The 25,768-nt window shown below is 49.7% G+C and overlaps 1 protein-coding gene across 1 annotated transcript; it reads right to left on the reverse strand.

Moving 5' to 3' along the window:
* On the reverse strand, window positions 1-25,768 carry Tln1 (talin 1). Its single transcript, XM_033758963.1, has 56 exons — window positions 25,609-25,768; window positions 25,267-25,364; window positions 24,427-24,556; window positions 24,183-24,335; window positions 23,799-23,941; window positions 23,555-23,682; window positions 22,784-22,844; window positions 22,035-22,139; window positions 21,532-21,687; window positions 20,292-20,393; window positions 20,049-20,125; window positions 19,645-19,825; window positions 19,300-19,413; window positions 19,083-19,191; window positions 18,641-18,849; window positions 18,384-18,482; window positions 16,828-16,995; window positions 16,343-16,637; window positions 15,515-15,681; window positions 14,555-14,683; window positions 14,285-14,401; window positions 14,081-14,194; window positions 13,748-13,882; window positions 13,466-13,594; window positions 13,192-13,294; window positions 12,853-13,061; window positions 12,341-12,460; window positions 11,961-12,158; window positions 11,623-11,762; window positions 11,346-11,439; window positions 11,152-11,241; window positions 10,927-11,049; window positions 9,521-9,664; window positions 8,902-9,063; window positions 8,527-8,667; window positions 8,264-8,445; window positions 7,936-8,068; window positions 7,534-7,635; window positions 7,284-7,454; window positions 7,048-7,197; window positions 6,839-6,940; window positions 6,640-6,759; window positions 5,792-5,938; window positions 5,469-5,635; window positions 5,122-5,305; window positions 4,908-5,033; window positions 4,699-4,815; window positions 2,917-3,102; window positions 2,692-2,799; window positions 1,982-2,087; window positions 1,662-1,786; window positions 1,436-1,561; window positions 1,246-1,308; window positions 943-1,125; window positions 690-818; window positions 1-573 (listed from the first exon to the last, which is right to left on the reverse strand). Exons 1-56 carry the CDS (start codon window positions 25,736-25,738, stop codon window positions 448-450), a joined length of 7,626 nt encoding a protein of 2,541 aa, XP_033614854.1. The 5' UTR covers window positions 25,739-25,768; the 3' UTR covers window positions 1-447.

The raw sequence follows: 25,768 nt of genomic DNA on the forward strand, positions 1-25,768 counted from the left end.
TAGGTAGAATCACCTTTATTGGAGCATGACCTCTTTGGGGTTTACAACCCCACAGCCCCATGGGTAGCTGGGGTGGGAGACAGAAAGTATCAAAAAAAGCTAAGTTGAGCTGATGAGGCGGTGGGCATTGGCTGGAAGCTGCTGGCAGGGTGGAGCGGGCTGGGGCCCTGGCAGGTTCAGAATGAGGTACAGCAGCGTTAATAATACTCTTGGAGCATTAATACTCTGGGAAAGGGTAGGCACTTGGGGGCCCTAGGGCACAAAGGCACTTGGAATCAGGGAGGGGACAGGGGATGTGCAGCGGGACTGGGAAGGGCCAGGCCCAGGGTTTGGCAGGCACTTGGGGAGTGCTGGGGTCGGGCAGATTGGGCCCTGACAGCCCAGAAGGCTTTGGTAGTGGCAGGCACAGTCTCTGGGCTGGGTCTGCATTAAATAGAAGCAGCTTCCCTAGTGCTCATCCCGAAGCTCTGAAGGTAGGAACTTGTACTGCTGCTGCCGGATCTGGGCCAGCTTCTTCCGTGCTTCTTCTAGCTCTCGTTCCTTCCGAAGCATCTCTTCCTGTGCTGCAATGATCTGAGGGATGAAGGGCCAAGACCCAGCTTAGAGAGTATATGGTTTAGGGGCATTGGGCAGGTACGACAGTGCAGACAAGATGACCGCCCCTGATAGTGTCCCTCAGAGTGGCTCACCTGGGCGATGCCCCCGACCATTTTCTCCTTCACCACCACTGTCTCATTCTCCTGGTCTTCAAAGGCTGCAGCCTTCTGGGCAGCCTTCACCAGGTTATCAGAGGCCCGCTTCACTGCATTTCCAGCAGCCTGTGCAAGACCAAGGTAGCAGGAGAGCTCAGTTGGGCAGATATTCCATCAGAGAAGTATTCATCTCAGGGGTGATGGTTTAAAGCAATACAGTGGGACAGTGGGATGGGTCAGGGTTCCTCACCTGAAGCCGCTTCATTGCCTCTGAGTCCTGGTCAGCCTTGACCTTGCAGGCCACAAGGAGCTGGGCTGTGGAGGCAGCTACCTGCTTGGCTGAGGAGATGAGCTTCTCCTGGCTGGCATGGCCTTGGACAGCTGCATTGGCTGCCTCACACAGATTGTTGGTGGCTGCAGCCACCATCCGGGCCTAAGGCAGAGTTACATTAAAATATACCTCTTTTTTAAAAAAAATGCCTCTTGCCCCACCCCCTTCAGCCTTCTCAAAATATCCCAAACTCAGGGAGACTGACTATTACTGTACACTTACAGCAGAAATGAGGCCCTGGGACCACTGCCCATCGTCCAGTGCATTGGCTGGGATGGCACCCACCTGTGGAGGAAGGGGAAGGCCTGCTCAGAACTGTGTTCTCCCTTCTCTGAAGCCTCTCAGCTAAGGATGAGTGTAGATTACAAATCTGCTGCCCTGTTCCCATTCTTCAGGGTATTTAAGAACTTACCTTCCCTTGAGCCACCAGTTCCCTCTGGGCAGCTGATGCAGCTTTTACCAGCGCACTGGTAGCTGCTGCAATGGACTTGGCAGCTTCCAGTATTTGCTCCTCAAAGTTCAAGGACTCATCTGCCTCCTTCAGTGATGAAAGATGGGTTGCAGATGCGAAGTCAGAGAGGAGACCAAGGCATAGAACCTTCAATTATGAAGGTGGGTAGGGAAGGGGCAGGACTGACCTTGGGTTTGGCCCGGGGCTTCAGCTGCTCAAGCTTTTTGGCTGCAGCTTCAATGGCTGCTGCAGCTCCCAGGAGCTCATTCTCAGCAATGACTGTGGGGTCCTCTGGGTCTACCCATTCTGTTCCTAGAGATGGAGGGGAAAGGAGGGGGCTCAGGCGGAGCAGGGGGGCCAGAAACACTGGGGAGCTCAGTTAGTATCGCCAGCCCCTTCCACCTCAGGAACTGTGGGCGTAGGATAGCTCAGAGCTGTCCACCAGGAAGCAGAGATCATACCATGACAAGGGTTTCCCTTCCCTCCCTGTCCCTGGTCACCCCTCACCCTTCATGGCCTCAGCAGCCTGGATGAGTTCAGTCACTGAACCAGCCACTCGCTTTGAGTGTCCCGTCAATTGCTGCTTCAGTTCCGGATTTGGCTTCTGCAGAGTCTGGGCAATAAAGAGCATCAGCACTTAGGTTCTGCCCTGGTCCATAAAGCAGAGCAGACCATGCTCCCGACCCCCTCCCTAGCGCACTCCACAGCACAGCCCTCAAACACACACAGCCTTCCCAGGTTCACCCCACACAGCTTGCTGCACACACAGTGAAGAGTGGGGTTCCTTCACTCACCCACCGGCTGACAAGGAGCAAGAATGATGAAATGAGGAGAAAGAAGAGATGATGAAGGTACAGAAGGGGGAGGTCAAGTGGGAAAAGTGGAGACAAGAAAAGAAGTAGTGAGCAGGAGATGCAAAGATGATAAGAATGAGCTGGACATGGTGGTACACGCCTATAATCCCGGCACTCGGGAGGCTGAGGAAGGAGGATTGCTGTGAGTTCGAGACCAGCCTGGGCTACATAGTGAGTTCCAGGTCAGTCTCACTACATAGTGAAACCCTGTCTCAAAAAACCAAAAAAAAAAAAAAAAAAAAAAAAAAAAAAAAAAAAAAAAAAAAAAAAAAATGCTAAAGGAAGACTTGGAAAGATGAACAGATTTGGGAAAGATAGCAAAGTAGGGTGGCTGAGACGAGGAACAAACAGCACTCTCCTTACCAGTAGCACATGGTCCAGCAGTTCTAGGTAGCCATTGGCACATTCCCGGCCAAAGTGCAGGGCTCGAAGTTGTACCTCAGGGGCCACTTCTGGGTGATATGCTGCTTCCTGTCCCCAGAGTAGCATGTTAGCTTTAGTATCCCAAAGAGCTCCAGACCTCCCAAATCCCTATGGTTCTGCTGCCTCATGTTCTGCCCCAAGTTGTCTCACTACCCGCATTCCTACCTTGCAAGCCCTAAGCATATCTGCGATAGCACGACGGCTCAAATTGGCTGTAGCAATGACATCTTCCTGGCGACAGGAATTGCCAGCAGCAACAGCTTTGGCTGTTGCCATGGTAATACCTTTGGTCATTCGGATGAAATCTTCTGGGGTAGAAGTCTTGGCAGGTGGCTCTGAGGAACAGAAAACCTGTTGGGGGCAGAAAAAGAAAGATTTTGTAGACATTGAGACTAAAAGGCAATACAATACCCTATCATTGTGTGATTCATGTCTTCCTTCAACAAACTGTCACTGAGAACTTTTTTTTTTTTTTTTTTTTTTTTTTGATTTTTTGGTACCAGGGATTGAACTCACCGAACCGCTGAGCTAAATCCCCAGCCCCGAGAACTTATTTTTTAAAAAGTTTTTGAGACAGTCTCGCTATGTAGTTAAAGCTGGCTTTCAACTCTGTGTAGCGCAGGCTGGCCTTGAACTCACAGAAAATTAAGAGTTCCAATTTGGACATTTCCACATAGAGGTGAAAACAACATTAGAAAGATGAATTTAGGAATTAGAAAGATGAGTATGAAAGGAGAGTAGTAGAGACTGAAAGCAGGGAGACCATGCAGAAAATTGGTACAGTAGGCAAAGTGAGCTGGCAAAAGTCTGAACAAGGAAGGCTGTGGACAGTAGGACAGAGAGGGGAGAGGAAAGGGAAAAGGAATGGAGAGCCAGGTGTGGTAGTGCATGCCTGAAATCCCAGCATTCCAGGAGGCTGTGGTAGGAGGATCTCAAATTCTAGCCCAGCCCTCTAGAGAGACCTTGTTTCAAAAAATTAAAAATGGTGGGGATGTAGTCCAGCACTTGAAAGGTTTAATTTCCAGTACTGGGGGGGCGGGGAAGAAGAAGGGACAAGGGTAGTGGAAGGTTTGGCAATGCCCGGATGTGTTCAATGACAGTGTGGTCAAAGAGGACTGAGGTAGAATCTTCACAATTGGGAGTTGCTATCACCACCATTCATAGAAGGAGCACATTATGCAGAACTGGATGGAGGCACAGAATCTTGGTGGTGATGTCAAACAGGCAACCGAGAGAAACAGACCTGTAAGTCACCTTCTTAGACAATGAAAGTGATTAAGCTCATGTAAGACTGCAATAGAGAAGGATGATGTATAATTCTGGAACAGCTGCTACATTTATTAGGTTGAAGGTGATTTAGTGGTTGGTGCTGAGATGTTTGAGAAACAAGAGGAAAAACCAATGTCAAGAATGCCAAAGGCAGTAGGGCACTGTGATGCACTCCTATAATTCCAGCACTCTGGGAGGTTGAGGTGGGAAGATTGGAAGTTCAAGCCCAGCTTGGGCAATAAATTAAGACCTTGTTTCAGAAAGGGCTGGGGATGTGAAAGTTCCCCATCCCCCCCCAGAGAGAGAGAGAGAGAGAGAGAGAGAGAGAGGGAGAAAGTCAAAGGCAGAAGAAATTTCAAAGACAAGCTTATGAACAGAGTCAAATGCTATGGAAATATGGAAATGCTTGAAGATGAAGGCCAAGAAAAGTCTGCTGAATGTAGCAACCAAGAAACCTTTGGTAATGAGAGAAGATAGGAGGATGGTGGTAAAAGCAGAGCTATGAAATGCTAAGGAGTTAATAAGTGAGGGAGGGAAAGACAGAAGTGTATATTACATGAAGAGTCTGGCAATGAGAGAATGTGTGTGACCATTCATATGTGAATACATGTGAGGTACAGTCACAATCTCATGTTTCCTCCCTGACCCTAGTCCATGATGCCCCAGTCTTGTGCTCACCGCCAGTTCCTGCCGGATGTGTTCTGTGGTTGCCTCCAGGGCCCGTGTGCCTTTGGTGGCTTCATCTTCCACAGCTTTCACTGTCTTGAGCAATGACGTCACATTTGTCACCATCACCTGAAGGTATCATATAAGCAGGGGGGATCATTTTAAGGAACAGGAGGAAATGCATTAGCCCCTTCCGGATGTTGCTCCTCATTCTCTCTGACCTTGGCAGAATTCTTGAGCTGCCACACTGCAGGGTCATCCCCAACTTTGCCAGCTGCAGCCTTCGTTGCACTGATGAGGTCTCCCAAAGCCTTGGCTACATCCTTCACTGCATTGATCAGGACCACCTGTGGGAGCGAGGCGACTCTGGTCTATGGGAGGAAGAAGGGGAACAGGAAGTGGTTCTGGCCAGAATTAGGGATGTCAGGTAGATACCTGTGTCTCAGGGTCCTCAGCTCCTAGGCTGGCTGCACCAAGCTTGACCACATCAGCAAGGCGGGTGATGGTAGCCACAGAGGACTGGGCAGCTTGTGCCAACTTCTCCTGGCTTGCAGCTGCGTTCTGCACCAGTACCTTGGTGTCCTCCACCAGAACCTTTGCAGTCTTCAGAATGCCCTCCCTGCAGGAAGCTCAGCCCAGTCAGTTTTCTGCAGATCTCTCTACCCACTCCAGCCAGGCCAAGGTTCCCAATCCAGGTTCTCCCCAAAGAGATATTTAAATCCTGCCTCTTCTGATCCCTTCCCTCTACTGGTCTGCCTCCATCTGGGCAGTTTCCTCCTCACCGGTGGTCGGCAAAGGTTTCAGCACCCTCGCGGTTGAGCGTGCCAGCAGTAGCAAACATGATGGTGGTGTCGAGGTCAGCGATGATACCGGACACAGCACTGGCTGCTGTGATGCAGGCCTGGGTGCCACGATTCCCAGCCTGGAGTGCAGCTAGGACATGGGAGACCTGGGGTAGGAAGTTAAATGGTGCTATGTCAAAGGGAATGGTTTCTCATGTCTGGGAAAAGGGGTAAGAGAAGAGGGCTGGGAAGGCTGGGGAAGAGAGGGAAAGACCCCAGGTTGTGGAGCCAGTCTCCCAGATGACAGGGAAGAGCACAGTCACCTTCTCAGAGACTCTCCGGGCACATTCTATGAGCTCCTTCTTGGTGTAGGCATCGCTGGGGCTACACTGCAGGGCACCTGCCTTGGTGACCAAAGCAGCACATCCATGGCCCAGCTCTTGTACTCGGTGCTTGATGTGGGCACCTATCTGTGAACAGAGATGGGTTTTAAAAGGGGCACTCAGGGCCCCTCCACTATACTTGGGGAAATCACTAAGGACTAATGGAGTTGTGAGAAAAAGTTCTGAGCACACAGACTTTTTTGGTTTCACATCCTTTAAGCAGAAGGTCAGCTCCTACACATGGAAAATAATAGCACATAGACACCAGCTGGTGAGGATTGTGTTAAGCTTAGTGTGGAGGAGGGAGAGAAGCACTTTATGCTTGAGGATTTGCATCAGAGGGCCAAGGATTACAATTTGGCCCACAGGGACTGTGAAGGGTTTGTGGTTGGGGGTTGCTAAGATCCAACTGCTTGCTTTCTTGGAAAGCCAGGAGCTTAGAGAAGGATGAACTTCATGAATTTGCAACAAGGAAGAACTAAGAAGGGAACAGGGGATATACATTTGCACAACAGAGAAGCAGCCACAGGCCCAGACAAAGGTAAGCAGAAGCAGGAGAGGCAGAACTGAGAAGTCTCTAGATTCTGAGCTGTCTCTAACCCTGTGACTGAAGGCTTTGAAGCAGAGATCACTCCAGTGGAGCAGCTTGAGTTTGTGTTCTCCTTTCTATGACAATCTGGAGGGGATGAGGGCAGGACAGACCTGAGGCTGACAGGACGGGAAAGGGGGCATGCCCCTGGGATTTCCTGTGAGGGGGAGGTAAAGGTCAGAGCTGCTTCCATGTTTACCTCTTCATTTTCAGCGGCCACAGCTGCAGGCTTGGCCTGAGAGGCCAGCCGGCCATAATCACTGGTCAGCTGGTTGGCCAGAGGGCCCAGCTCTTCAGGGCTGGTGTTTGACTTGGTAACCTAGTGATAATGGAAGAGGTGAAGCTCTATCCAAACATAGCTCTTCAAAGGCAGTTCTCTTAGAATCTCTCCAGCTCACCATTTCCTGTACAGTGACTGCAATGGCCTTGGCTGTCCGCACCATAGTTGTCTGGTAATCCACGAAGGAACCATCTGGTTCACCCATTGGTCCTTCATCTAGCTGAGGTGGAGGATAGAGGAAGGGGAGATTGTCAGGGTCTCTGCCACTGAGCTCAAGGCCTTGGTCCAGAGTAACCTCTGCGTCCACAGACACCCCAAGACTCTTACCTGATTGATGGCCTGGGTGATGGAGTCCACCATGCCACCAACGACCCCTGCAGCACTGGCTGCTTCATTGAGGGTTGTTGTCAGGTCCTCCACGGCCTCTGTCATCATCTGCACAGCCTCCTCTAGGGCTTCCTGGGTGTGAGCTGCTTGCTGTGGAGCAAGTGAGTAAATGGAAGGGAGCCCTGCTGGTTCTACTTCTCCATTTCTCACTAGCAGCAGCCCCACCCCCTCACTACCTTGGGGTTGCCACCAGCCTCCTTGGCAGTGTACAGCAACTGCAGGGCAGATTCCGCCAACGTTTTGGTTTGGTCCAGAAGCGCCATCTGCTGTGGATGGCTCAGGGTCTTGGAGGCAGCACCCACTGCGGCCAGCGTGAGTGGCTCAAAGTACTGGGCCATCTGGGACACCTGAGGCAAGGGGTTGAAACAGGGATCAGGTACTGTGTCTCTCACCCTTCCCTCCGGACTCATGTACCTCCCTAGGTACCTTGTGTCCCAGCTGGGAGGCTTCAGCCCGGGCAGCACTGGCCAATGGCTCAATGAGATGTGAGATCTCCTGCACGGCAGTGAGCATCTGAGTGTGCAAGGCCTGGGGAGGAAGAGGACATCACCTCTGATTGTGATTGTGGTAGGACCCTCTGGCAAACAGAATTCCATTTTTCCAATTTTTCTTGTTTGCTTTTTTGGAACTGGGGATTAACCCGAGACCTTGTGTATGCTAAGCATGTGCTCTACCACTGAGCTATTCCCAGCCCCAACTCTTACTTCACAGAGAACCTCCTAATTCCCCAGGCATGCTCCAGCCTTTTGCCATCTCTGTGAAGCCTGTTCCCTGACCCCAATCGTCTCTAAGCCAGACATCTCCCTTCCCACACACAACTTTCCCCACCTCTTGAGAGATTCCCTCACGGGGAGCAAGCTGCTGGCTGACTGCAGCAAGAGAAGCCTGGTCCAGGTCCCGCAGACAGCTGTTCAGAGCTGCAATGGCTGTCTCACACTCCAGCTGCCCTGGGGCCTTGTCCCTGCAGAAACATCACAGTTCCACACCAACAATATCCCCTGTACACAAGGCCAGCCTAGCATTTCCCTGTGTCCTCCAAGTCTAGAACAACAGGTATCCTTTAACACTACCCTATAGAACTGCATCAAGTGTTCACCCACTCTATTCAGCCACAATGTTTGTCTCCCAGCCACACTGGTTCTTTACCCCTCAGTACCTCATGCTTGTAATGAGTTTCTTGATGGAGTCTGAGACGGTCCGGGAGTGGCTGGCCAGAACCGACCAGCGAGGTGGGTCCCGGGGATTGACTGCTAGGGCCCGGGCTGTCTGGATCAGCCCACCGGCACTCTCCAACATTGTCTTGGCAGAGATCACAATGGGCTCCATGGCAGCCCGACCCTGGAGAGAGGGAAAGAAGCAAGGTAAGTCTCATAACACTTCAGAAGATAAGGTGACGTTCTAGCCTTCACACTGCCTTACCTCAGGACTGATCTGGGCAGGAATGCTGGAGAACTCAGGGTTGGATGCAAAAGCACTCAGATTGTCCACGGCCTCCAGCAGAGGGGCTGTTGCTGCTCGGCACTGGGCACGGTTCTCTTCTGTGAAGGCCCCATCTAGTGCCTGCAAGTCACAGGGAGGCCCTAAGGATTCAGCCTATAGGCACAGGAGGTGAAGAGCAGTTCTCCCTTCAGGGCTTAGAGGACTGAAGAAGGATGGCAATGGTCAGTATGGATAGGGAAGGGCTTGGGCTAAGGTAGAGGGCATCTGGTAGAAGGCCTTGGAGAATGGCTGGGCGATTTGGGGGACAGGAGATGGGACAGATAGGGTGATGATGGGAATTTAAACATTAGAAACCTTGATGGTCTTGACGAGATTGGCTGTGCTATTAGCCACTTCCTTGGCTGATTGTACAAACTGACGCTTGGCAGTAGGATTGGCAGTCCGGGCAGAAGCCAGCCGGCAACTATTACACAGTGCAGAAGTGTGTTTGGCCACAATGGTGGCTGCAGAGAGCACCTATGGAGACAGAAATGGACGAGGCATGAGGAGGGCAGCAAAGAGTGCACATATCCGAGGAGCCTTTTTAGGGTTGGAGGATGAAGTGTAATACCTATAAAAGTCTAAATAGGAAAACAGTCACTTGAAAAGTCAAGATTTGTGAAACAGGTACCTAAAGTTGAACAGGGTGCATGGAGTGGGAAGTGAATGAGATATACTAATGGAGAAAAACTGAAAATAGGGCAAGTGGGAGAATAAGGTGAGATATCTATAGAGAAGTTGTGAATTTAGCACCAAAGGAAGAATTATGAGAAACCTGCAAAGAAAAGATAGCTACCCAAACAGAAGCTGTGTGTGAAAGCTTGGACAGGTTCTTGCCCTCTCCTCCCCCGTATGTGCTTCACCTCCCTCTTTCCCCATGGGGTCTATTCCATCTTTCCCCACACTTGCCTGTGGTACCTGTTCCCTTGTTTACCTGTGCCTGGGTACAGCCAGGCTCCCCCAGACTCTGACAGGCCATCTGGATTGCCTGGTTTGCACGGGCAAACTGTGTGGGTTCCACCAGGCCTTGCTGTCCTGCTTGGCTGTTGGGGTCAGAGACACCAACCAGATATGCCGCCTAAGCGAGAAAAAGGAGTGGGGATAAGGAATAGAGATTACAGATGGGAAGTGAAGAGCGGGGACAAAGCGGAGAAAGTTTAGAGAACTTACTGTAAAAGTTAGTTACACTATAAAAAGAGAAAAAAAAAACTCTTGTCAAATTTGTTCAAACATTTCCGATTAAGAGCAAAAGGGTGTGTGTGTATCATTGGGGAAAAAGTATAGCTGATTGTGAGTAGCAGAAAAAGGTTTGAAATGGTTAAGATGATTTTAAAAATTATATAAAAGATGAAATAAAGTTTGAAAGACACACAGATAGAGGAATAATTCTAAAGCTAGATGTGCTGGTATGTGCCTATAGTCCCAGCTACTTAGGAAGGTGAGGCAGAATTATCACTTGAGCCCAGGACTTTAAGGCCAGCCTGGGCAACATGAGACTCTGCTGGGAAAAAAAAAGTAAAAAACAAAACAACATAATGTAGGACCGGAGATTTAGCTCAGTGGTTCCACTGCCTGCCTCCCAAGTGCAAGGACCCAAGTTCGATCCCTGGTACAAAACAAAACAAACAAACAAAAAACCCCAAAACAACGTAGCTGTATAACTATGAAAGGTGTTAAGGTAATTAACACTGACAACACCTCCAAGTTTCAAGAATTGGGAAAGCAAGAAGGGTTAGGTATAATGGTTGCTAAGGATCTTTATGATTGAAAACCATCATAATACTTGATTCGTACTTCAAGCAACACATGGTAGCTCTGCTTTTTCCTCTTTATGCTTTTCCAAAAATGAGGAAAAAGAAAAAACAAAGATTTTAAAAAGTCAAGTCACATAGAGTAGGGTACCCAATGTAACAGGGGAGGTGGGAGAGATTGAGGGAGCAGGATGATGCTAGGCTTTCAGGGAAATAGTCTTTGATGAACTCTCAGACACTGCCTTAAGTACTCAAACAAACATTCTAAAGTTACTAGGTAATTTCATACTTGATAATGTAGAAGAAGACAGTGAAATGGTGCCTCCAGTAACTGGAAATTTTGTTACATGCCATTTTAATAAAAAAGGCCTCATGGTCAGACAGTGTAATCCTAACCGAAACACCAGTTTAGGGGTTGCAGTGATCAGAATTGTTGATGTCCAACTGAGGAGGGTGAAAACTAGGTTCCATAGACACACAATTGGATCTACAGACACACAATTCTTGATTTATCCACATGTGATTTGGGCTGAGGGGGGCATGGGGAAGGGACAGCGGGGGCTGTTCCAGGGAATCTCAGGGAAATAACCTGTGCAGCTGCCTCAGTAAAGCCACAGAGAGCCTTGGAGGCTGTGGCAATGGCCTCTCCAAACTCTGGCAGGTTCCCATTCTTGGCATTTTGGGAGATGCCAGTCATGGCTTCACCCAGCACCTGAGGAACAGAAAGTAGCAGGGGTTTCAGATCATGTCCCCCAAGTACCGGGCCTCATCTGGTTAGTTTCATCTTCCTGCTTGGGCTTTCATCTACACTTACTTTTGAGTTCTCCATGACACTGTCCAGGCAGCCAAAGTACGACATTTCATTGACAGGCTGGACTGGGTTCTCCAGGAGTTCCCGAACTGTCTGTGTAGTGGGAAGGAGACATGAGATCCAAGACAACTTCCTCAGCCCAAACCTAGAGCACACCCTCCTGAACCTCAACCTCTGCTGGCCTGCCAAGTGCCCACCTCCAGTTCCCGCAGGGCATTGTCACACTCCTTCTGGCCAGGCGCTTGCTGGGTGCACATGGTGATGAGCTGGTTGATGCTATCAGTCACTGCCCTGGGGGCAACAGAAAGGTGAGTGAATAAGTGAATGGATCATCATTCCTGGGTCCCGCGTGCATGGAGTGTCCCCAGCTATTTCTCCTCTGCCTTGCCACTTGTAAGCTGGGTGTTTTATAAAATGCTTCCTCCCCAGTTCCTCTTACATATTCTAGGACTGGGCTTCTCAGCTCCTGCTCACCTGGCCGCTGCAGCCAGCTGACTCTTAAGGTTGGGGGAAGCAGGGTCTGTGGACAGGGCCTTGGCGGCCAGAAGAAGTTTGCTTGAAGACATGGAGATGCCCTTCAAGTTGGATACAACCTGGGCCCGGTCCTCCTGGCTCTGTTCAAAGTGAGAAAGTCATGTATACATTGTCCTCTATATAAAGATCTATAAAAGGATCTTCTTTCCCAGACATTCAAGTACTGCTCAAGACAGGAGAGGGGGAAGAAGAAAGGGGCATGTCCAGACTCTATGGTCACCCAGGTGCCACTTAACTTCTAAAGAGACCGTGCAACCAGACTCCCTGCTTCTTCATACCGGGGCCTGTCCTGCCATCTCCACTCCAGCTTCCAGGAAGGTGCTAAAGTCCTGTCCAAATCGACCTGAGGCTCGAGCCAGGTCCTGAGGCGTTCCCCGGGAGGCCTGTACCAGTTCTGTGGCTGCCTGATTCAGCCCAGCAGCGGCTTCATTCAACCGGCTCTGAGCTTCTTGAAATGTCCCAGTGCTGGGAGGAAGCTGCAGGGGAATGAGGTAAGGTAGAAGTTGGTAAAGGAAGGCTGAGAGGGTGGGTACTTAACTTGAAAGTAATGAATGGTGACAGACTTGGAAGGCTGGGCCAAAGGAGAAGTCTAGAGGTAGGAAGGGGAGGCTTTGAGTTTTCTGACTTCTCTGTTCCCTCCACACCGTGGTCCTCCTACCGAGTCACTCAGGAGTCGCTTGCTGGCATCTCCAACTGCTCTCAGGGCATTATCCACATCTCGCTGGCCAGGTAGGCAGCTGACACAGCGGTTTAGTGCCTGGGTCACTGCTTTGGCCACCTGAAGTGGAAAGAAAAAGGGGTTTCCAAAGAGGGAACAATCTGTGAGACCCCTCTCTCCTCCTTGGGACACGGGAAATAACCAGCTCTTCAGCCTCAGAAAATGGAGGAGGAAAGGAATTATAACAGCTGAACAGGCTGAAGTTAGGGCCTCTAGCAATAGTGATGAAATCTGACACTTAGCTAGGCTTGTGTCTTAACTCAACTGAAACATTTCTTCCATGACTGAAATAGAAGGATAAACTCCAGGGAGGATTTCTTATGAGCAACCAAAGATGTCCTGTCAGTGCAGGTGAAGCCTAGAAACCTTTGCTTCAGTTGGGCAGGGTGGTGGTGTGCACTTATCAAGGGACCTGAGGAGGAGGAGGGCAGTGGCCCCTCCCAATACCTAACCTGGGCAAGCCGCTGCTGGCTCTCAGGGTCCCCTGGATGGCCAGCTGCCTTTTTCGCTTCTTCAATGAGGCTGCTGGCCTTGTCCAGTACATCACTGGCGGTGTCAAGCACAATAGCTTGCACTGTGGGATCTGATGTCAGGGCAGCTACACCCCTAGCAGCCTGGGCCAGTGACCTCAGCCCACCTGCCACATCCCGAGCTGCAATACCTAGGGAAACAAGAGGAAGGGAAAGGAAAAGGCACCTTCATTGGCAAGCCTTGATCCCTGTGGTTTCCTCTGTCAGCCCCACCCCTCATCCCTACCTCTGTTCTCCTTTCTTAGCCCTGTGCCCACATACCTGCATAATTCTCATTGCCCTGGGCAACCTCTCCCAGCAGCTGGGCAATAGCAGAGCTCACGGCTTTGGTGCTGTTGCCAAGGTCCTGGGTACACTTCTCCATCTATGGATGAAGTAGGTGGGAGGAAATCAGGCTCAGGGAAAGATGAAGTGATGAAAAGATACCTGACAAGGCAGCTGGAGATAGCTGGAAATTTAAATTAGTTTAGGGCAGCTCTGCAGCAGAGATGGGAAAGAAGACTTCAGCATTTGTGTAAGCGTTCTTAATACTCACTGTCTCCCCAGGTAAGGGTTTTAGCTTGCCATCTCGAGCTGCTGCCTTTACTTCCTGCATGTCTCTCTCTAGATTCTGTACCACACTCAGTGCAGAATCCATCTCCAAAGGCCCACATGCTTCCTGAGCCTGTGACAGTTAAGAAGGAGTTCTGGGTGTAGGAGGTATAGTATCTCTCCAAAGCTTCGGATTAGTCATCCTTGTTCAAGGCTATTCTGTACAGATTCCCTGTCATCCCAGTACTCCACCCTCATCTTCCACATCTATGGCCAGTTCCCATACCTTCTGGGCAGCAGTACGGAGTTCTGCCAGTGCAGTCCCCAGGTTCTTAGCACACTGACTCAGCTGCATGGCAGAAGCCTGGTCTTGAATTGTTGGTACTGAAGCTTTTGCAGCTGCCACCATCTTCCCACCTGGCTGTTGGGGAAAAGGTTGGCAAATGAGGTACGCCGTCCTCTCCCTGGGCTTGGTTACAGGGACTGATGATGGTCAGGACATGGTAAGTACTGAGGCTTGGTATTAGCAAAGAGACTACCAGTAGACATTCAAATTGCAGTATGTATAGGATATTGGAAAGGCACAGTCTGGCTTGAGAGGTGAGAGAGGGTCCCTTGCCTGCAGGAAGCTCTGGCTTGCAGCAATGAGGGCTAGCTGAGCACTAGGGCTGTCAGGCTGAGCTTGGCTTCCTCGGACGCCCTGCACCAGCAGTGGAATCTGCTCGGCTACAGCCTGCAGGTGAAAATGTCATGAACACCAGACTGGGGGAGAGGCCTTCTCTTCCCACTCCTCTCTACAACCACAGGCCTCCTAGAGACTCACCTTGCAGCTCTGCACCAGCAGAGGCTGGGGGCCCGCAGACGCTTTGGGGGTAGAGGTTGCATGCTGGGCTGCAGCAATAGTCTGTGTTGCTGAGGCTGCAGCCTGCTTGGCTGCATGCTGTGAGGACAGAGTAGTCAGGACAAGTGAATGCAGCCCCAGGTCCTCCAAGCTCATACTATGCCCCAAGGAAACAGTGACTCCTTGCATGTCCCTCCTGTTTTATTCCTCCCACAGCACTCACTTTTGCTCCAATTGACTTCCCAACCTTACCTCCAGGCGCTGCACCAGCTTTTTCTTGATGGCATTCTGTGCAGCTGCATTGGTGGCCATACGGAGCCCCTCTGCTGCCTCCCGCAGCCGCTGCTGCTGTTCCTCACTGTCAGGGTGGGCAGCTGCCCCCTGAGAAAGGTGGACAGTCACCACCAGCATCTCCGGGGACCCTAAATGTTCTTTTCTGGCCCCGTCAAGCTTAAAATTCACTTGTTTTCCTGAGATCATTTCTAATTATTCACAGGGAAAGGCAATCATTACAGAGAGGAATTGCCTCCAGAAGGCCAGTGTGACAGCCCTGGGGAGCCTGGATTCCTGTCAGACTGAATTCCTTTAGGATGAACTATCCATTCTTCCTCCTCTTGTGGCTTGTCCCACTTCCTAAAGAATACCCCGAATGCCACAGGTGAGTGGGAGCAGGGGAAAAGGAGGCTTCACTTTGAGAAGGGATCTCAGAATTCTGAAGTAGGAACTATTTCTTTCTGCAAACTGAGGAGCCTCAGAGCCTAAGGAACCTGGCAATCTCTGAAACTTCCTTCCAATGGTCCCCAGGACCTGTCTTATTGTCCTAATACCTTGTCTTTCTCTGTGCTGCTAGCATGGAGACTCTTGGGACTGAAGACCTATGTGCCTTCACAGGAGAGACTAGGAAGGACAGGGGTTCTAGGCAGATGGTGGCAGCAATGTGGGGAAAAGCAGAGATGGCAGACTGAATTTAAAGGAAGAAAAATAATATGGACATTTGCCACAGGCAGTGAATACTCTGGGAGTTGCAATGGCTAGAAACCAAGGCCATTGCCCACCTGCAGCCAGGGGGTTTGTTTGCTTCTGGAGTGTCCCCTTATTTGTTCTCTTTACATTTTTTACTTTTCTGGGGTCTCCCCCATCAGTTGCAACTCTCCATCTAGATCTTCTTCCCTTTAGGAATCAGTCTGGGGGGCTGCATAGTAGGTTTTGTACCTTGGCAGCCTCCACCATCTTGGCTGTGGCATCAGCTAGGATCTTGGCAGCACTCAGGAGCTTGCGAGAGTTCTCCAGATCACTCTCTCCTTCAGCATCAGCCTTGATGGCATTGACCAGGTCTGAGGTGGCTTGGGCCAGGATGCGGGCCTGTCGCACCATCTCCCCTGACAGCACAAGGGACAATCAAGTGAGAAAGCCAGAGACACTGAGATGGTGTCAGGGTGAAGATAAGGGGAAGGGAAAGTGGTACGGACAAGGCAGGTGGGGCTTTTAACAAGACAGAGACTCTTTTACATTCTTAAGTGCTTTCTGTTTTTTTTCCCTGGGTTTACTTAGGATATTGGATAAAAACAGATTTTTCCATGAGTTGTTTACTTTTTCTTTTTTTTGGTACTGGTGATCAAACTTGAGTCCTTGTGTTTGCGAGGCAGGCAGTGGAACCACTGAGCTAAATCCCTGGCCCCTGCCAATGATTTCTTACGGGAGGGAGGACAGTTGCCCATGGGTATTTCAGCAGGAAGTCTTGAGAACAATGAGATTCTGTTTGGGAAGGCTTTGGGGGATAAGAAGATGGAGTGGAGAAGACTAGCTCTTAATTATGTCACATTCCATGTTTTTGTGTAAAGTCACTCAACAATGAAAGGGTGACAGAACGGAGCTTTTGTTTCTGCTTTACAGACAGAGAAGCAGCCCATGGCTGCCTGGTTGGCAAGGCCACACTGTGCTGAGTCCTTAAGGTGAGGTGGATGGCTGTGCACACGAATATCCAGTGGGCCTGGGGAATCTCACTGGGGCCTTTGTTTTTCCAGGGATAGGTGTCCTTACCAGCATCACCCATGGAGCTGAAGATATTCTCAGTGACAGTAAGGATGGTGTCAGTGGCTTGGTCATAACGGCCAGCAGGCCCAGACCCTGTGGCATGGGCTTTTACATGCTGCAACAGCTCATTCAGGGCCTGGGTGACAGCCGTGGCTGCTGCTCCTACTCCTCGCAGCAGCTGTCCATCCTCTGTGGCTGCTTGGGAGGCAGACACACAGCCTTCTACAGCTTTGGCCACCAGTCGTCCAGCCTCTACTAGCTGCTCTTGGCAAACAGGTGAGCTGATTGTAGGTGCCACCACCTGTGGGGAAATGGAATGTCAAGAGATGTAGGCAAGAGAAAGAAGTCAAGAGATGGAGTGTTCATGGTTCTCACAGTAGTCACTTGGAGGGGTAATGAGGCACTGAGAGACAAAAGGATGAAATGAGAAGCTTAGGGTATGTGTGGCAGCATGAGTAGCAGGCACAGGAAACAGCAACCTTTGGGCTTACCTTGGTACAGGCCACCAGTTGGGAGGTAGACAATGCACACTGCGTGGCTGCAGCAATAACTTGGGTCTGAAGCCCTGAGTCCTCTGTCCGCTGGGCCACACTCTTGGCCTTGAGGACCAGAGCAGCTGCAGCACTTGCCACTGCCTTGGCCAGTTGCATTAGAGTATCCTGTCAGCAAACAGTAGTTAGCATGACCTGAGATGGAGCTTGGGATCCATGGACATGTCTTGAGGCATGAGCTGCTTCATTATTCCCATCAATCCCAATCAGAGGATAGTGTATGCAGAAGCAACCAGAACCGACCCCAAGCCCCTGCCTTGAGCACTCAGCAAGACAGAATCCCCAAGGAACAAACCCACACCAAAAGAAACAGAGCCTATACCAATGGGAGAAATGCCTGAGGCGGATACACTCGGACAGTGATGGGAGGGAGGTGTGGTATGATACAGTGGGACCTCTTGGGGTCCCTCCCACCTCTAGTTCTTTTCTCCATTTCTTCTCAATCTTGGTTTGTAAGTAGTCATCCTGGAGTCTCAGGAACATGGTCCTGTCCTAGTTTACCTAATTCCATTTCCCCAACCCTGCCTTTTCCAGGCCTCTCCATCTCCCATCAAGTTCTGCTCTCCCAGGAGTCTGGGGAGGAGTACAGAAACGAGTGTATGCGGCTCAGAGGGAACCAAGCTGGGAAGGCCCAGGCCAGAGGCCGTTACCGTAGGGGAATCGGGGGGAGATCGAACCCCAGCCCCTCTGGGTGCACATATCTGCATGGGAAATCCAGGATGAAAAGTCAGCTGAGGCAAGTGGCATGGGGTGGGGAATAGGGAGAGGTGGAGGACCACCTTCCTTAGCATGGTAAGTGGGGTTGGCTCAAGATAGCCTCGGGCTGGGACAAGGGCTGAATATACAAAAGACAGGGCTGAGAATATCATCAATGAGGCCAAGAGTGAACTAGTAGGTTAAGTTTAGATTCAGGGGTTCTGAATTCTCATCCCTTAAAAAAAAAAAAAAAAAAAAAAGACTAGAATCCCTGGAAACTGAGGTTCAGGTTGGTTTGAAAGGGTCAATACATAGAAGCAGAGAACTGGGGGCTGGATTCACCAGAGATTACCTCCTAGAAGTGGGGATTCTGGGGACTGGGTAAGTCACCAACCTGGAAGTGGGGGTCAGTGTCACTTTCCCCAATTTGCTGCAACAGCTCCCCACTGGCCTGGCCCACGTTCCCAGCTGCTTGCAGCAGGTTCTGACGGGGCTGTGGAGAGTGAACACCTGTCAGAAGCTGCCCAATCCTAATCACATGCTAGTGGGTCTCTGAGGTTCCTAGGATACAATTCCACCCTGCAACTGGTATTGTCCCTCCTTGGGCTCGAATTAAATTCAGGTTGTGAATTCCAAACCCTAAAAAAAAAAAAAAAAAAAAAAAAAGACTAGAATCCCTGGAAACTGAGGTTCAGGTTGGTTTGAAAGGGTCAATACATAGAAGCAGAGAACTGGGGGCTGGATTCACCAGAGATTACCTCCTAGAAGTGGGGATTCTGGGGACTGGGTAAGTCACCAACCTGGAAGTGGGGGTCAGTGTCACTTTCCCCAATTTGCTGCAACAGCTCCCCACTGGCCTGGCCCACGTTCCCAGCTGCTTGCAGCAGGTTCTGACGGGGCTGTGGAGAGTGAACACCTGTCAGAAGCTGCCCAATCCTAATCACATGCTAGTGGGTCTCTGAGGTTCCTAGGATACAATTCCACCCTGCAACTGGTATTGTCCCTCCTTGGGCTCGAACCCTATGTCCACCCTCACCCCAACCCTATGGCCCCTGACCTCAGCACTGGCTGGCTGGGCACTGCGTAGCAGTTCGGACACTGCCCCTGCAAGTCCCTTTGCTGCCTGTAGCAAGGGGCGGCCACTGCCGCCTTCATCCTCCAGCAGGGCAGCCAGCAGCTTCACCCCACGGGACATCTCCGTTAAGTTGGAGGAGATTGTGGTAACTGCACAGCCCACTGCAGTGTAGTCTGTCTCTGCAGGGTCACCTGAGGGCAGAAGGAAGAGGAGGAGCATGAGAGACAGGACAGGCTAGATGGCAGGCTAGGGAAGGAACACTGTCACACCCAGTTAAGTCACACACACGTCTGGAGAGAGCTGTACACACACAGAACCTTCCATGAGTCAAGGTAGAGTCACACATGGAGTCAGTCACATGCATGCTTGAACATGCTTGTTCCCCCTTCTCCCTCACACATACACAGGTTGGCATCTAGCCTACCTGCTGTCAGATTCACCACGGAGGCAGTACCAGCTGTGATGGCATCTACCTGGGAGTGGATCTCATGCTTTGACTCATCCATCTTGTTCTTACGCCAGGCCTTAGAGGCCTATGAGAAGGAGGAAAAACCTCAGGATCTGCTCTGGTTTGGTTAACCCCTCTATCTCCTGGAGTCCTAGCTTCAGGACAACTGGCTTCTCTTCCATCCCATACTCACAGCATCCTGGCCAAGAGGGGGCAGAGTATCAAAGTCATCCAGAGTGGCCTGGGCTGCCTGCACAGCCTGCATGCTAGAATTGATGGTTCCAGTAAGGGCCTGCTGGGCTGAAGTCTGAAAAATAAGGGGAGGATGGTCACAAGTTTAATCCCTAGTACCAAGGAGGGGAAAAAAAAAATAAGTCGGGGAGAGGAGTGACCAGGACTGGGCTGGAACATTTAGAGAAAAGAGAAGGTAAAGGAGAACCAGAGGAATATAAATAGGAAAAGGCAGCCTAACTCCTGGCTAGGCCTAGTAGAAGGTAGAAGGGTCTGGGCACCATGGTGGAAGTGGGGGCACTCTTACCAAAGGAGGCATGTGTCCTCGGTGCATCTGGCCACTGGTAATCTGCTGCTGGGCAGGTGGCATGCTGCCCACCTGGAAATTCTCAGGACCAGAGGCTCCAGAGCGCATGATGGCAGGCAGGGCCACAGAGCCATGCTCCACTTTGCCCATCCGGTTATACTGCTGCTGAAGAACTGTCGACCTGGAGACAAGAAGGAGCATGAAATGAAACACAAAGGGGACGCCTCATCTCCACCCCACCCCTACCTAGTTCCACCACCTCTGCAGGTCCTGGGATCTGGGCTTGAGAGTTCTCATTACAGGTTGTACCTCGTGAGAACCATCCTAAGGATCCCCACTCCCAACATTCCACAGAGTCAGGCCTTGCCTTCCCCATCCCTGGGTCAGCCCAACTCCCTTCCTACTTTTTGGGAGACACTGAGTCCTCCAGCATAGTAGACTCCTCATCTCCCTCGAGCCCAAAGTGATCCTTGCTTTTTTTCTGTAAGAAGAAAAAGGAAGAAGAGTTGGGGGCAACTAAGTAAGAGGCCATGGAGAAAGACTGCCTCTTCTTTCCTCAGTCAGTGGCTTTCCAGAACATAGGTCCCTATTTCTTGAAGACTAGCTCGCAGGTGATCATAGACAGAAGGCTGGGCAGCAGCACTCACCTTCTTAAGGATGATGTCAATGTAGCCAGCAATGAGCTGTGCAATCTGCTCCCCCTCAGTAGTCTGTACTGAGTAGTAGCCATCCTGGTAATCTCCAAAGTCCTAGGGTGACCAGGTAGGGACTCAGTGGAAATTATTCAGGTTAAAGTCGAGGGGCCCCTTGGTTGAGCTGATGAGGATGCCTTCCCGGACCAACCACCCTCTAGAAAAAGCCCACCTTCTTCACTTTTCTGCTTTTTTTTGTTTTGTTATTTGAGGCAAGGTCTCATTTTATACTTCAGGCTGGCCTTGAACTCACTGTGTAGCTCATGCTGGTCTTGAACTCATGCCAATCCTCCTTCCTGAATTCCTGAGTGCTGGGATTACAGACATATGCCAACATGCCTGGCCAACCTGTTTTTTTGTTCCACTGTGGGTATGTGTGTGGTGCTGGGTCTTTTCCCTGGGCTACATCACCAAGCCCTTTACATTTTTTTTTTTTTTTAATTTTGCGACAGGGTCTCACTAAGTTGTTCAGACTGGGCTCAAACTTTCAATCTTTCTGACTCAACCTCTCAGAGTGCTGGAATTACAGGCATGCACCACCACACCTAGCCAAGCTCTTGCTTCTTTACTTTCCTCTGTGAAGGGAAATACTGTTTCTGAGGAGTGGCCTTTCTGCTACAATTTCAACTACTCTCCCCAGGTTGGTAACAATATTCAAAATGGAAAAATGATATTTACTATAATTTCTATTTCCATTCCTCAGATACTTTGTCAAGTTGGTGTTAGTTTTCAATTCATAACCCCAAAATACAAAGCCAGAGGGAGAAAAAAAACAACTGTAAATAATTACTGTTGAAAAGAGAGGAGGCTTGTTTTTCTGTCATCTTTCCCTCCAAGAATTTCTGAAATCTTTGCTTGATAGTTCCCAGTTTGGTTCTACTGTCTTTCTTTCAATTATTTGCTCTGGATATTGCATCCAGGGCCTGTGCAGAGCTAGGCAAGTGCTCTACCACTGAGTTACACCCCTAGTCCTCTGTTGACTTTAAAGAGCATGTCTATCACCTGCTTCATTTAAGCATCATTCACTCACCAGAATGTAAATTTCTCCATCTACTCTAACCTCCTGCAACAGTTCTGAAGTTCTTTTTCCTGGAGTCATGCTCAGTGCACCTACACCATGGGAGGGGGTCGGATCTCTGTAGCTGTCCCTTCTGGAATATCCCAAAGCCCTTTCTCATTGGAACCCCAGACCTACCAGGGTGAAACTCTTTGGAGAGGCAGCCCAGCGTTTGATGTTGGTGAGGCTCCACTCCTGGATCACCTCCTTGGTCTTCTCATCCACACGCATCACACACTCCTTAGTAATGCCTAGAAGCCTAGGCACTAGTTTGTTCTTGCCTTTCATCTTTTCCTGTGAGGCAGAGGTTAGTGTGATGTTACAGGCAAGATACTGAATGCAGAACAGATCAGCTCTAGACCACAAGGGAATGTTGAGGGGCCAGGAAGGCTACAATAGTGTGTCCATTAAGCAGGCCCAGGATAAAGCTCTTTTAAGGACTAGGGGAAATTCTGGGTAGAAAGGGAAGTGGTGGTAGCAGACTGACAACAAGCAGGCTCTCATAAGGTCAATGGAAGGCAAAGAATGGGACTCCTGTAAAATGGAAAAAATGTGATTAAGTGCCAACAGAGAGACCTTCAGAGAGAAGAGAAAGGGGCAAGAGTGAGAAATGAGCGCAGGGAGCAGGGTCTGGAACTCACCTTGACTAGGAAGAAGGAGACACCATAAGTCTTGAGGGAACGGGCTAGCTTCACATAGCGTACCTTGGCCTCAATCTCACTCATCTGTCCACAATTCTTGTGTGCCTTTGAATATAAAATGGGGAAGGATTTAGCAAGATACAGAGATAGCATCATATAACATCACAGCAAAGGAGTGAAGATGAAATGTTAACCATAACAAGAGCATTATGGGGACACAGAAAGGCTCAAGAATTTGAGATAAAAAAATGAAAGGGTGATGGGATGGAGGCTAGCCAGGGATATGCATAAGCAACGACACAAGGGATGAAGTTAGGGAACTTAGACATTCTGGACATTTGCCGGGTAGTTAGAAAGTAGAAGATCAAAGAAAAGATCTTTGGGCTCAGTTTTCAAAGAGTGGAGGTAATGTCTTACGTTTGAACAAAGATTACTCTTTCACAGTAATTTCAGGTTTACTATCCTTTTGATGCTCCTATCTTATGCAGAGTAGGCACTCTTATTCCACGTTAGAGGTAAGGAAAATATTGAGTTGAATTCCAAGGCAAAAGCAGTGATAAAGCTGAGACTAAAGTCCAAGTTTTCTCTTTCTTTCATTTTTTTTTGGGGGGGGCATAGGAGAGGTGGGAGAACAGCTTGGAGGGTGGAAGTGGGGTGAGCAGGGATGGGAGGGGGCAGAGGTCCACTTAGTAGGATCAAGCAGCAAAGCTCCCGGGTCATCACAGATGCTTTCCCCTACCCCCATTCACCTGGAAGATCTTACGCTCTCCCTTCTGCTTCACATACTCCTTGGGCAGGAAGTCCTTCAGGCTACACCAGAAAAGGGAGGGTCAGCATGTAGTGGATAGCACCAGAGGACATGTGGGCCATGAGCTGTGGGTCTAGGGGTATGAAGAAATGTCTAGGACAGTGTTATCTGTGAGGCAAGTAGGACTCTGAGGGAACCAGGTCTAGAATGCTTTTCAAAATACAGATGACGGTATGAGCTCTTGAATGCAACTTGTATCTCTCCTTGTGGGGAAAGGGACTGAGGGAACTTAAATTGGAGGCTGAGTCCCTGTAAAAAAGGGTCTTGCTTCTATTTCAGGGAACCAAGAGGAAGAAGCACTCCCTAGAAGGATGTCCATGCACTTAGGAAGCTAAGAAAGCCATGCCACACTGCATACTGAGAAAATACCAGTGGATGAGACTTGGAAGAATTTTTAATCTAATGTTCCTTAGGAGGAAAATGTTATCCTATTTTCCTCTGGCTACTGAGGCAAATTTCTTCGGGGGAGGGGGAGAGGCTTGCTTTAGGGAAGGGTGCAAGGGAAGAGATACTGGACTCCATTCATACTCCAATGGGGCCAGTGAGGAGATAAGGAATGACGGCTGCTGCAAGGATGATGACCTGGGAGGGCCAAGCCCTGGCACCTTGGAAGAGGAAACAGCAAGAAGGCCTAGGATGGAGAAAGGCCCACTGGGGTGACAATGGCAGGGAGTCTCAGGGCTTGACAGGGTGTGGGATATGGGGCACTCACTCAAGGAAGCCAGCCTTGTGCTTCTGTTCATTATGGGGTCCAAACTGGATCTGGCATTGGAAGCCAGCAAATTCACAGGCCTTGTCGAAGGAGACAGGGTGGGAGCCATTTAGAATGTCATCTCGCGCCTGGAGAGCACAAAGAAAAGAGCAAATGTTTTATGTGTAAAGGGGTAGGTAGGTATACTCCAATTATGCTTCTGCCCCTTACTATACATCCCATTCCAGGCAAGTTTGCTGTGCACCTGCACGTAAAGAAGGTTCAGCTGTACAGGGTCCCGGGAATCCACATTCTGGTCTGAGTAGAAGAACTTCCTCCGCAGCAGCAGGGTTTCATGTTCCTCCACTCCCTGCTCCCTCAGTGTCCGGCCATGGTCCAGCCAGTTCACTGGGGCACAGAAAGTTCCTTTAGTCCAAAGCCCCATGGTGCCTGAAGTTTTATTTCTTCATTTCCTACCTTGCCTCCTAAATGTAAGTTCTATAAGCATAAAATTTGTTATAACTGATACATATCCAATATATAAAATAGTGCCTTTTACAAGGAAAGTAAAAACAAATAAGGAATAAAATTACTGCAGTTTCTACCCCCACTCCACATTTCAAATGCTCTTTTTCCCAGTTCTGCTTACATTCATCATCTGTGTGAAGTTTCTGTTTTAGTTTCTCCATCTTCTTTTCATCTCGCAACAGTGTCTTATCCTTTCGTAAGGTTCCTGTGCCCTCATCCTTTTTCTCTTCCATCAGTTCTCGAACCAGTGAATATTCATCATGATTGGTAATACCTGGGGGAGGAAGATAGTTTGGTAGCTTCCTGGGCATTGCTCTTTTGGCATAGTTGGAGCTTCCTGGCCTGTGTCTACTAATACCTCTTACCAATACGGGCACAGATGGTCATGAGCATGTCAGTAACAGTCTTAGAGTCATCCACCATGATAGTCTTCACAGTTCCATCTAGCATCCGGATCTTCAAGGGTCTCTGTTTCTTCCTGTACTCCATGGTGTCCTGTTGGGGCAGGAAAAGAAGCCCAGAGCCTACATGAAGCTAGGAGTATTACTTCATTTTTACACAGCCAGAAGGGATGAAAGTAGATTATTGGAAGACCATAGTGGTTCATTCAAAAGCAGGGCATTATGATTCCCCATAATAGAAAGCAATATGAGCCAGGAGTGGTGGTGCATGCCTGTAATCCCAGCACTTGGGAGGTGGAGGCAGGAGAATTGCTGTGAGTTTGAGGCCAGCCTGGTCTCCACAGTGACTTCAAGGGCAGGCAGAACTACTTAGTGAGACCCTGTCTCCAAAAAACAGCAGTATGACAAAGTTAGGAGTGTAGCTTAGTGGTAGAATGCTTGCCTATCATGTCCAAGGCTCTAGTTTTTTTCCTAACACCATCAAAAAAACAAAACCAAACCAAAACAAACAACAACAAAAATCCTGAAAGAAAAAGAAAGAAGCCAGGGATGGTGGTGTACATCTATAATCCCAGCACTTGGGAGACTGAGGCAGGCAGACTGCCATGACTTTGAGGCCAGCCTGGGCTACACAGTGAGTTCAAGGCCTGAACTACATAGTGAGAGCCTGTTTCCCCGCCTCTCCCCCCAAAGAATAAGAACAAGAAAGAAACAAACATGGGGAGGGGTTGGAGATAAAAACAGGAGTTGGGAAAGGGATAGCTGGAAGAGGATGCTGGTGGTCCTGGATGAAGTGATACTCACCCCATTTCGGAGCATATAGTAATCCAAAGCTTTCCCAGCCTCCAGCCATATTCCTTTTTTGGGATCATCATCTGATAGAAATAGTCCAAAGTCGCTGGCTAAAAGAGAAGGAGGATGGATCACACTGACTCATGGTGATCCCACTGTGGCCAAATGCCTACAGTATTGCTTCTAACTATTTTTCCCACATGATCTTGGAGTTAAAGAGAAAGAGGGAACCATGAAGCACAGACCTGAGGGTTAGTAACCTAGAGCACAACAGGTCCTCCCTTAAGGCCAAGAGCCCAGGAATGAGAAGGAATGGAGGACTCCCACGCCAGCCTCCCAGGTAGTCAGACTCACGAGGGCCAGCCAGAGCCTCTGGGATGCGCTCACGAATGATGCGGCAGGCATCGTACACCATGGTAGATGGTTCAAACTGCATCGTCTTCACCACATTCCCAATGCTGATCTTCAGGGAAAGCGCAACCATTGTGGCGGCTTTTCTCCAGCCTGGCTATAC

Source organism: Fukomys damarensis, unplaced genomic scaffold (genome assembly GCF_012274545.1).
Source record: "Fukomys damarensis isolate Sample0158 unplaced genomic scaffold, DMR_v1.0_HiC HiC_scaffold_36, whole genome shotgun sequence".
NCBI classification, from domain to species: domain Eukaryota; kingdom Metazoa; phylum Chordata; class Mammalia; order Rodentia; family Bathyergidae; genus Fukomys; species Fukomys damarensis.